The sequence below is a fragment of the Pipistrellus hanaki genome, assembly GCF_964339955.1.
Source record: "Pipistrellus hanaki genome assembly, chromosome: 4".
Taxonomy (NCBI): domain Eukaryota; kingdom Metazoa; phylum Chordata; class Mammalia; order Chiroptera; family Vespertilionidae; genus Pipistrellus; species Pipistrellus hanaki.
In genome coordinates, this window is record NC_140506.1 from 78,283,448 (window position 1) to 78,296,183 (window position 12,736).

General features: G+C 38.3%; 1 protein-coding gene across 9 annotated transcripts in view; it reads right to left on the minus strand.

Annotated features, from left to right (window-relative positions):
- Positions 1 to 10,799, minus strand: part of CCP110 (centriolar coiled-coil protein 110) — a 29,661-nt gene extending 18,862 nt beyond the window's left edge. For 4 of the 9 annotated variants that reach the window (XM_084880684.1, XM_084880682.1, XM_084880683.1 and 1 more), the window contains exons 1-5: positions 10,635 to 10,799; positions 8,864 to 9,008; positions 8,638 to 8,739; positions 6,263 to 6,418; positions 2,135 to 2,263 (exon numbers count right to left, since the gene is read on the minus strand). In XM_084880684.1, coding sequence (XP_084736810.1) covers positions 2,135 to 2,263; positions 6,263 to 6,418; positions 8,638 to 8,703 — 351 coding nt within the window. In that variant the 5' untranslated portion in view covers positions 8,704 to 8,739; positions 8,864 to 9,008; positions 10,635 to 10,799. Of the gene's footprint in view, positions 1 to 2,134; positions 2,264 to 6,262; positions 6,419 to 8,637; positions 8,740 to 8,863; positions 9,009 to 9,590; positions 9,737 to 10,322; positions 10,345 to 10,634 lie in introns of those variants that run through there. The other 5 variants (XM_084880681.1, XM_084880680.1, XM_084880686.1 and 2 more) reach the window with 5 other exon arrangements.
- Positions 10,800 to 12,736: the final 1,937 nt, after the last annotated feature.

Consider the following 12,736-nt stretch of genomic DNA (forward strand, 5'->3'; position numbering starts at 1 on the left):
ACCTTTTCCTATGATATCCTATACCACATAGAGCTCAAATTACTATAAATAACATCTAGTGGTCATTCCTGCCTATTTATTAAGATGAAAAAAAAGAAAAGAAAATTATTCTGATACATATATGAACATATGTGCACATGTAAACACACACACAGATATTAATATATCCATGTACAATTTAATCTTGGAATAGAAGCATTTTCCTTAACTTTCTTCTGTTTATATGTTATTAATGTTACCAACTGTTCCACCTATAAGAGCTATCATTTAAGGATAGCAATATATAAGACAAGTAGCAAGTCGTTAAGTTTATTACACAAATGATTCCCACCTTAACAAAGACTAACTTACCCTGGTGAGTTAGTGTTTAAGAAAAAAATAACTCAGTAATAAGACGCTGTCTCCCACATACTTACTCCAAATTTTAACTAAAATTCGTCTATGTAATGAGATAAATTTGTAGTAAGTGATAGCTCAGCCATGTAGCTTAAATTACTTAAAAATAAGAAAAAATTCAACTTTAAACAATTAACTGATGATCATTTAAAACCTGTTAATGAACTTTAGAAGAAGCAAAATAAGTAAAAAAAAATTGATAAATTAAGATGAGAGCAATTATGTACACAAGAGATCCAACAGGGAAAAAAAATTTCATTTTGTATTTAAATAATTAATTTTTGCAAAAAAATTAAAAGTGAACTAGGATAGTTTCTAAAGATTACACAAGCATATATTAAACTGGCAGAAATCATTATAATATTATGTGAATACAGACTCCAGAATCATGATTACTGAAAGATTTTCACGTTGTTTTGCATGTGTCGTTCCTAGACCATATGGTACTCCTGTTTGTACAAATCCCAAGACATACTAGTATAATGGTTTCCAGGTACTATGCAATAAACAGTACAACAAGGTGTACTCAGGGCCAAAATAAAACAAAAGAAATACATATTCACAAAGTCTACGAACATATTCATAGGTTCAATGTTTTTTGTATATCCCTAACACGAGTGTTTGGTAACACGATTTAAATAACAAAAAAGTTTATGCTAGAATCATAAGTTTTAAAGATGTGACAGATCTTAGAAATCTGTTTTTAATATATAAAATATCTCTACCTGCATAATGCATTATAGTCAACATTGTACATGCTCTATTAAACAGAGAAAGTTTTCAGACTCAACAATAACCTCTTTAGTAATATATTTGGTATATTCCCTCAATGGACCAAGGATGATAGACCATTTTTATTTCAATAATAAAAAATATCAAATTAAAAAACCGACCCTTATTGTGCTACATATTATATATTTTAAAGTTAATATATGAAGTACTTATAACCTGCAAATTAAAATCTACTACTCACAAAGAAATGAAAGTAGCTAGCTGTTAATGGGAAATGTTCTAAAACTCATTGTACATGTTTCATCTAGTATAAAATACACAAACCAAAAATCCTTAAGAATATGAAAAACTAACAAAACAGTGCTATAAATGACAGAAATTATTCAATAAAACTCATTTATTTTCTTCTTAATATAAAATGATCCAGACCTTAAAACAAATTGTTTAAACAAATTTATATTAAACTAAATAAAAATAATTATAAAAAGTATGGATTAGTTGTTTAAATGGTTTTAATTTGGATCTAAGATGCATCTAGGCAATTAATTCTATTCATCTAATTTAAATTGCATTTGTGTATCTAAGAGCAGAATTTTCACCCCCAAAATTGGGGAGCAGTTATTTACTTTAACGAAGAAATGAGAATAAATAATTGAATCACTAGGTTGATTAATTCAGAGGTTAAGTACAATGGACAATTGTATCATTTTGTCACTGAGAATTCTGTGTTTTTAGAGTCATAGGACACACACAAGAAGCAATTATATCCAATGTAAGACTCCATTGTATTTGTACCCTCTGACTCAAGTACTGGTCATCACTAACAAGCAAGTGAATTTTCTTTGGAATAATTGAAATGGAGTATCACAAATTATGAAACTTTTCAAACAGAACAGTAAAATATATTGGTAATTAACTATTAAGTGCAAACATATTTTGAAAAATTATCTTCAATGCTTAGTTCATGATTTCTTAATTATAACTGAATAGAGTTTAAATTACACACCTGAACATTTTCAAGAATCTCCTGGACACGAGTCAGTAAAGCTTTCTTCCTATTAACCTGCTTTCTTCCTTCTACATCAAGTGCTTTTTGCTTTTCTTGTTGCATTTCCTTTCTTTTCTCAATATTAAGCTGCAAAACATAATAAATAAGGATTTCTCATAAATATACAGATAGCATAAAACCAGAAAGTTTTGAATCAGAGTGATTAAAACTATAGTGAAAGAAGAGTGGTTAAAACTATAATGAAAGAAATCTGAAGTGGTTCAGGGTAACTGACTGGGATCTGTGGTGATGAAAAAGTTCTGTGTGAGTGTAATACAAGTGTACACCATATATCAAAGTCCATGGAACTTTAATTCCCAAGATCTGTCCATTTTTCTGTATGTAAATTATCAACTAAAAAAAAATTAAAAGGAAAAAACACACCTTCTCAAATACTCTAAAATGAGTTATAAAATCAGTCCTTTTGGCCACTGTTGAGCTCTTCACTTGGCAAGCCCTTACTTCAATGGGTCAGTTAGATTCTAATATTCTTTTTTTTCTTCTTTTTTTTAAAAAATATATTTTATTGATTTTCTTACAGAGAGGAAGGGAGAGAGACAGAGAGCTAGAAACATCGATGAGAGAGAAACATCAACCAGCTGCCTCTTGCACCCCCCCCACCAGGGATGTGCCCGCAACCAATGTACATACATGCCCTTGGCCAGAATCGAACCCGGGAGCTTTCAGCCCACAGACCGACGCTCTACCGCTGAGCCAAACAGGTTTCGGCTAGATTCTAATATTCTAAAACAAGTACATTTTAATTCTGCTACCTCAAGAAAATATCTAAAGGATTAATGATAAAGAAATAGATATTTTATTTGCCTACAAAATCAGTACACAGATTTAGTTTACTTTGTAACCTCCACTAAAAATGTAATGTACCTAAGAAACTAAAGACTTCTATGCATTATATCTTTTTTTACAGTGGATTTAAATCTTAATTATTAAGTTCTGGGAAATTTAGTTACTGTGTTAAGGAGTTAAGACTTATGCAAATGGAAAACATGTTATAAAAATTTTCCCAAAATTACAATATTTCATCCATCAAATCTATACTAATAAAAGGGTAATATGTTAATTAGATTGGGAGACCTTTCAGATGTCCTTCTGGACAAAGCCATGGTGGTGGGGCCGAGGCAGAGGTGGTTAGGGGCAATCAGGTCAGGAGGGGAGGGCAGTTGGGGGTGATCAGGCTGGTGGGGGGAGGAGAGTTGGGGGTGAGCAGGCAGAGAGGTTAGGGGTGGTCAGGCAGGCAGGCAGGTGAGCAGTTAGGAACCAGCGGTCACAGATTGCAGGAGGGATGTCCAACTGCCAGGATCAGGCCTAAACTGCAGTCAAACATCCCCAGAGGGGTCCCAGATTAGAGGGTGCAGGCCGGGCTGAGGGACCTCCCCACCCCCCGCCCCGCCCCGTGCATGAATTTTGTGTACCGGCCTCTAGTCTACAATAATAAAAGGGTAATATGCTAATTAGACCAGACATTCTTCCTGATGAAGCCAGGGCCGGAGGGAAGCCAATTGAGTCCTGGGTGCCTGTGGGCAGCCCGGGGAAAGCCAGCCCTGGTCCTGGGTGCCTGCAGGCGGCTGGAGGAGGGAAGCCTAGGTCCCGGTGCCAGAGGAAAGCAGGTGTCAGAAGCTGGAGGAAGGAAGGCCTACTCTTGCATGAATTTTCATGCATTGGTTCTCTAGTATAACATAAAAACATAGATTGAAAACAAAAATATGGAGTAATGCCCATAAATATCAGATTTTGCTTATAAATAAGTTAACCGATGGAGTCATAAATCCTAGGCTGTAACGTGTAGACATTTTGGTCGATATTAAACTAATCAAGCAATATGTCATCAAGTAGTTGATAAAAATGTTATAAAATTTTTCCTATTTGTATGGTATCAAAGAATCATTCCATTCTTGCTAATAAAATCATTCCATTTACTTGCTAATAAAAAAGGGGAAAGAAGATACTTTAAAGAATCATCTGATAGGCACCACTATAAAAGCAAGTATTCAAACTGAACATCAAGCTAGAGGAACCAGATATTTTGTAACTGATTTAATTTACTATGAAATACATGGCATCATCTCCAAACAATTCTTACCCAAAATGTTTAACCTACTCTAATCAAACTTTTAGACTTAATTTCCAGTTTATAGGAACTATAATGATTAAAGGGCAAGTTATACATTACCATGAAGGAAACAACTAGACAAATCCAAAATGTAAGGTAGACTACAAGATAATTAATTGCTCTAGTCTCTTTAAAAATTCACTATCAAATTTTTTTTTTAGGAGGTAGAGGAACTGTTCCAAATCAAAAGAGATTAAAAATTGTAACAAGCAAATGTTATTTGTGAATTTTGACTGGATTCAGATTTTAAAAAGTCATAAAAGACAGTTTGAGTGTAAATTGGGATATCTGAATATGAAAAGAATCATGAAGATGCTTTTAAAATTATTATTATCTTAAGGTATGATAATGGTATTGGGATTTTATATAAGAGAATATCCTTATTCTTAGAATATATATACCAAAATACCAGTTGGGACAAAAGTAGGTTTACAATTATGAATACATGGTCGAAACCGGTTTGGCTCAATGGATAGAGTGTCGGCTTGGGGACTGAAGGGTCCCGGGTTCGATTCCGGTCAAGGGCATGTACCTTGGTTGTGGGCACATCCCCAGTAGGGGGTGTGCAAGAAGCAGCTGGTCGATGACTCTCTCTCTCATTGATGATTCTATCTCTCTCCCTTCCTCTCTGTACAAAATCAATAAAAAAATATATTAAAAAAAAAAACTATTATGAGTACATGAAACAGAGTTTATTCTTGTGTTATTATTTATTAATTATTATATTACTTTCCATACAAACCTATTTTTGCCCCACTCTGTATTTAGGGGAGAAGTGTCACATATTTGCAATTTTCAAATGGTTCAGCAATAAGACAAAAAGAGTAGGTAAATACACACACACACACACACACACACACACAAGATCATACACATGATAAAGCAAAGATGGCAAAATGTTAAAAACTGTTAAATCTAACTAGTGATAGTCATTGTATTACCCTTACAACTTTTCTGTATGTTTGAAAATTTCGTTACAAAAATACTGATCTAACTATTGTTATACAAAAATAATAAAAAATGAATTTTCTTTCAATCATATTAATTTTTGACATAAAATCCCATACATTTAAAGGGTTTATGATGAAAAATGTGTCTTTCCTCTCATCTTATTTCCTTACCCCTCTCCAGAGAAAGAATACAATATCCTTATTTAAAAATCCAAATAGTTAACATATATTAAGTTCCTCCTATGATCTAAATACTGTTCTGAGCATTTTAAATGTATTAGTTCATTTAATCCTCAAAACAGTCCTGTGAGGTAGGCATTATTTTTATCCTAATTTAACAAATAAAGAAAACGGACCTGTAAGTTCACAAAGCAGGTAAGTGGCAGAGCAATAATTTGAACCCAGGCCAGAAGGCACCACCGCTGGACTCTAAGCCGCTATTCCACACTGTCTCCAAGAGCATGCTGTGTGCAGTGAGTTATGGTAGCTCATGGAGATCCTTCCATGCCCACACATTTAGGTCTATTATACTCATTGTAGGAGATTCTATAAGATGAATCACAGTTACACTAGTCCACTACTGATGGACAGGTTGTTCATTAGTCTTTTGCTATTTTAAAGAATGCTACCATAACCTTATGAATATTTCTTTGGACACTTAGATGAGAACATAATGGTAAGATATCCCCAAAATGGAATTGCTGAGTCAAAGGTTATATACACTTTTAAATTCTGATAAACACTACCCAATTGCTCACCAAAAAATAAATATCAACTGATTCTCTCAGCAAAGTGTTCTTTCACCACAACCTAAGGAATATTAGGTCCTATCAGATCTTTGCCAATCTAATAGGAAAAAAAAAAAAGCTAGTTTATTTGCATTTCTTTAGTTATAAATAAATTAGGCATCTTTTGAAGTTTATAAGCCTTTCTTTTATTTTTCCTGTCAAGTGCCTTAATGGTTCACTATAGATAAAAGGTTATTTAAAATCAAAGAATGTTTACCAGTGGAGAAAGCACAGCCACTCCATGGAAGCGAATAAGTGAAATGCCTTCAGATTGAACAGGTAGAAAGCTCTCTGTGGATAGTGATGCCTTTTGGATTCTGGCAAGACTTTTCTCACAGAATTTCTCATATTCCTCCATCTTCCCACAACCACACTGCAAAAGAGAAAAATATCATGTGCTGAGAAAAGTAGATCTTAATTATTTGGCAAATTTTTTTGAGCACTAAAATATTCCTAGAATTCACAATTCCTAGAACTGGCCTTCTCAAAAAATTTTCACTGATCAGGAGCTAATTCATTTTTTTTTTTTTAAAGAAGGAAATTGATTCAATTTCACTGTTGCACTGGCACATTTTTTAAAAAAATATATTTTATTGATTTTTTACAGAGAGGAAGGGAGAAAGAGTTAGAGAGCTAGAAACATTGATCAGAGAGAAACATCAACCAGCTGCCTCCTGCACACCACCTACTGGGGATGTGCCTGCAACCAATGTACATGCCCTTGACCGGAATTAAACCTGGGAGCTTTCAGTCCGCAGACCCACGCTCTACCACTGAGCCAAACCGGTTTCGGCAGGAGCTAATTCTTAAGTATAAGGTAAGTGGCTCAAGATTTTACCCAGTTAAGGCTTACCTCACATAGTAAATATTTCTGAACATTTGCATGCAAATCAATCTTTAAATGTGATTAGTGTAGAAAAGTATTAAGAACTTTACTAGTGAAACCTACTTGAAAGATACAAAGTTCTCTACCGCTTTACTAACTTTAGGTTCTAAAATAGAATATATTTTCTTTAGCAGGACTTAGCTACACAGCACAAGAAAAACTAAAGTATACAAAGGTACCCAGAAACACAGAATGGCTATTTAAATTTAAAAATTCTTTTTCTATCATGGAGTTCAAAGTCTATTACTTGTATATTTAAAAAATATATTATGACTCCATCATTACTAGCCAAGTCAGTTAGCAGTAGAAAACAGAAAACCTATTGATTCTCATAATAATTCTATTTTATTATTGAAAATTGGAACCATTGCCGAACTACTTAAAATAATCAGCCCAGTAATTTCACAATTTCTGGAAATTGCTATGGTGGCTATGGAAATACAAGGTAACCAGGAAGGATTAGCCACCATATTCATTCATCAAGCAAGCGTTAAATATTTGATTGCCTGTTTCCATAGCTTTATGTCCAACACTGTTTCCTTTAAATAAACAAGGAAAAATAAAAAAAGAGACATCATGAGACTCCTAACCAACAAAGGAATGAACTATAAAATCAGAAAAACTAATATAATAATGTTCCTTTAAGTGTTCATTTTAAAGCAATTCATTAATTAACAAAAAAAGAAAGAGGGTAGGGAAATTCAATTCATGATGTAGGATATACAAAGATGAAATAAGATAAAATATGATACTGTCCTAAGTCTCAAGGCACTTAAAAATTCAGGCCTTACAGAGAAAAAAAAAAAAAAAAAAAAAAAAAAAAAATTCAGTACACTAAAGTGTCAGGGACAAAATATAGCACAGTTAGAAATGAAGAAAAGGCATATTCAAAATTAGGATTAGATGATAAAAAAATGTTGCTACTTTTGACCAACTGGTAGTCTGAATAACTTCTTCCTACGATCCCATCAATTCTACTTGTTTCTATATTTAACTTATGCAGAGTGAGAGTTTAATTTCAGAGAAATGGTTCTCTTGAATTGAATGAGGTTATTTTCCAAACTTACTATTCATAAAACAAGCAAAAGTAAAAAAAAAAACCAACACCTTAACAATACCTCAATGTTCAGTCTAAATTTCAACCCATATTATGATGTGTTAACAACAAATATGCAGAAGCTAAGATATAAGAGAAATTCAAATAACCCCATATCTACTAAAATACTTCAAAATATTTTTTAACATATTATGCATCCAGCATTACCGGGAGCATAAATATATTACTCATGTAATCAATATAACATATTTCCTATGAAAGCATAAAATTCCATTCTAAAGGTCTGGGAAATTTAAGGAAATAAAATAGCTTCATGGAAATAGTTTTATTTTTCTTTCAACATCATATAGATATGCCTCATTGTTTCAGAAAGTTAAATCCACGCCCTTAAACTGTACATGCATGCCATACATATTGCAGATGTACAGTAACTTATAACAGTTAATTTATGGCACATGATAATGCATAAAATATCCCAATACAAGTGCTAATAAGATTATGGAAATCACCAAATGATCCCTTCAGTCTCAGCTTGTTGGTCTCCACCTTTGAAAGGCTGTCCCTTGCCAAAACCGGTTTGGCTCAGTGGATAGAGTGTCGGCCTGTGGACTGAAAGGTCTCGGGTTCGATTCCGGTCAAGGGCATGTACCTTGGTTGCGGGCACATCCCCAGTAGGGGGTGTGCAAGAGGCAGCTGATGGATGATTCTTTCTCATCGATGTTTCTGGCTCTCTGTCCTTCTCTCTTCCTCTCTGTAAGAAATCAATAAAATATATTAAAAAAAAAAAAAAGAAAAGAAAAAAAGAAGGCTGTCCCTTTAACCCTGTCAGTCATTGCCACATTACACTGCTGCTTCCCAATGTCCATAGCACTTACCACTATCTGAAATTATCTTGTTTATTTTCTTGGCTTTTGTCTGTCTTCTTCCACCAAATCGTAAGCTCCATAAGCACAGGTACTTTCTGAGTCCTGCTCACAGCTGAATCCCCATGACAGAGAACAGTGTAGGCACACAGTATCACTTGATAAAAAGTATTGAATAAATAAATTAGGGTAATGATCTCAAACAATAATGTAAACAAAAAAAGAAAAAGAAAAAAAGAAAAGATAGTGAGGCAGGATGGACTTTGGAGAATGGTAGTTTCATGGATTTTCAAATACTCTCGAACCTCTAAGTTGCAAAGGCAACCCATTCAAAAAGTGAGCATCCATATCCTATGATTAAGCAAGAGTGCACTTCCTTTCTCACAACACAATTATCTCTGTCAGCTGGGTTTTATTTTAAGGGAGCCTTGGCTACAAGGCCACTCAACCACAAATCTACTGCCCCACATTTTGCCACTGGGCATTATTGGCCCACTTGAGCTAATGATTTGCCAGCTGCATCAAGTTCAGACATGCCTTGTCTTCTCCATTTATACCATGACCCTTCTTCAAGTAAGCCTCTTTGCAAACCCCAGACTCATGGCTGGGCTAGCCGCCCCTCACCAGTGCTCTGCCAGAGAGGTCATGGAAGGGGATGGTCAAAGTAACACAGAACAGATCTGGCTTTGCTTTCAGATGCTAGCTGGTTGTTGACCCACCAACCCTCCCCAAGACATACACTTCTTTTGGAGGCAATAAAGGGCAAGGTTTCTCAGGCACATAATCGCCGAGTTCTTGGCAATTCTCTTTCCATCTCTAGGCCTCAGAATCCTCTGTAAAATAGGGATAAACCTCATCTGTCTTCAAGGAATTCTGTGAGGGTTCGATGAACTAACACACGTTTGGAAATCGGTATCCTGCAGGACATGCAGAAAGCGTCAATAAATCGGGGCTGCTTTTACTGTGCAGATGATGATATGATGATGATGTTTATCACTACATTATGAACTGGAAGGCAGTGGCAGTGCTTGGTTCCTGGTTAAGACTCAAATGTAACTTATAAACGTGGAAAGCCGGACAACGGCATCCTCCTTAGGCTCTTTCCTTCCAGATCCTTCCCCCATGACATCCATCTCTAACATCTGCCTTTGGCCTCAATTAGGGACAGGGAACTGGGATCAACACCAGATAGAAGCAAAGAGTGGGAACTACCTGGTCCCAGAGAGCCCTAGTTAAAAAAAAAAAAAAAAAAAAAGGAGCGTCCATTTTAATAAATTATAGTAGCAGAGGCATTAGCTACTATATGGCCGTTCAGAAATGCCCAGTGCACACCCAGGGACCCCTCCCTCGCCAGCACCGCAGGAGAAGAAGAAAAAAAGGCCCAGTTTTGCCCATAGGAGGTGGCCCTCCAGCTCGCGCCGGGGTCTACGAACCCAGACCCTCTGCTCCCGCCCCAGCGCCCCACGCCCACCTCCCCGCGCTCCTGTGATGAGGCTCCATCCCCAGGGCCCACGGGGCTCCATCCCCAGCGCCAGCATCCGAGCATCACCGCCGCGCCCGCGGCCGCCGGCGCCCGGGCACCGGCTCCGCACCAGCGCCTTTCCGGGGGATCGAGGCCCGGAGCCCGGCACTGGCGCTCGGTTCCGTACGGAGCCCGCCCTCAGCTCCACGGGCGCCAATTCCGCCAATTAATTCGGCCTCGCCGGTGGGACCCTCGGAGTGAAGCCCCCTCAGCACGTGCACACCCCATCTCCCACGGCCCTGGGACTTTTCGTTCCCTCACCACGGGCCTTGTCAGGAAGCCGACGGCTCAACTGGTACTGAAAGAGAGCAGCTCGGTCCACCGCCGCCTCCTCCTCCTCCTCCCGGCCATATTATCAGTCTCCAGCGACAGCGCGGGCTCCAGGCAACGGCCGCCGCCGCCGGGACTCCACCTCTCAGGGCCGGCACTTCCGGTATTTGCTTCCCCGGCCGTTGAAACGGTTGGGCTACCATAAAACTACAATTCCCGAGGTGCATTGGGCTAGCGTTTTGGTCCAGTGATAGAGGGTGAAGTACTTATCAGGGCGCAATGTTCGATGGGAAGTGTAGTCTTTACTGCAAGATAATGCCTCTGCTACTATAATTTATTAGGTGAACGCTCCTTTTTTTTTTTTTTTTAATTTGTGATCGTTGGAAAACACGACATTCATCGAAATTTTTTTCTGTAAATATAATATTGCTTAATCCTAGATGCCAACTCTCAAATTTAAGACATTGTTTACCCTTTTGCAAATCAGTGGGAAAATAATGTCTGAAAAAGGTAACAGGTTCAAGACGACAGGAAAAGCCCAAATATATTAGCAAAGTTCTCTATCTAAACATGTAACAGTTTTCTGAAATACTAGAGGCTCAGTTCTTGAATTCGTGCACAGATGGGGGTTTCTCCAGCCCACCTGGATGGCAACCCATTGGGTAGGGCTGGCCAGGGGGAGGGAACTCAGAGATTGGCCAGCTGGCCCCACCCCCCAATTGGGGTGGGGATGGTCTATCAGGGGCGGGGCTGGTGGGGGAGGGGCCATGGGTGGTTGGCTGGCTGGCCCACCGCTGGCAAACTCCCAGTTGAACTCCTGGTGGAGGAGACAATTTGCATATTAGCCTTTTATTATATAGGATGATGTAGTGGCCTCTTTCATTTCCTGACTCGGTTTTACTTCCTGCACATAGTTTTACATATGTAAAATGAACTTTTAAAAAATGACTGTCAAAAGGTTGTTATGAGGAACAACATAATTCTTTCATAGTTCTTGGTACATAAGTCCCACTATTGGCCTTTAAAAGGTGGAGAAGCAAGGTTAAGAGGAGGAGGAAGGAATAATGGTAGAAAGTCACTGGCTTAACACTGGGGTGGCTTCATGTCAGTCAGACTGCCATTAATTGCCCTATTCACTTTACCTCTCCTGGCCTCAGTTTTCTCATCTATGAATTGAGGGAATCATTAAGATCCCTCCCAGCTTTATAATTCAACTAGAGGCCTGGTGCACAAAAAATTGTGCACTTGAGGTGGGAGGGGGGCTGTTCCTTAGCCCAGCCTGCACCCTCTTGCAGTCCAGGACCCTTTGGAGATGTCCACCTGCAGGCTTAGGCCTGCTCCCTGGAATAGGGCCTAAGCTGGCAGTCAGACATCCCTCTGGTAGCTGTGGGAGTGAGTCTAAGCCACTGTTAGACATACTTAGCGCTGCTGTGGAGGTGGGAGAGGCTCTTGCCCCTGCCCTTGCACTGGCAGCCATCAGCCCTGCTTGTGGCTGAGCGGAGATCCCCCTGTGGGAGCACACTGACCACCAGGAGGCAGCTCCTACATTGAGCCTCTGCCCCCGTGGTGGTCAGTATGCATCATAGCGACTGGTCGTTCCTGGTCATTCCACTATTAGGGTCAATATTACCCTTTTAGCACTGTTGCCACGGTGATAGTGACTGTCCGTGTTATTATCTTTTTTTTTCTTTTTTTTTTAATTAAGGTATTACATGCGTACATATCTTTTAAAAAAATATATATATTTTATTGATTTTTTACAGGAAGGAAGAGAGAGGGATAGAGAGCTAGAAACATCAATGAGAGAGAAACATCGATCAGCTGCCTCCTGCACACCCCCGACCGGTGATGTGCCTGCAACCAAGGCACATGCCCTTGACCGGAATTGAACCCGGGATCTTTCAGTCCGCAGGTCTATCCATTGAGCCAAACCGGTTTCGGCGTGTATATATCTTACCATTGTCCCCACCCCCTCCCCCCCACACACACTCCTATACATGCCCTCCCTTCCCAGAGTTTTTCGTCCATTATCCACCAACAGTAAGAGAAGCTTTGCAGTCGAGAGATGTTTAACAGATGGAGTGGTTTCTGTT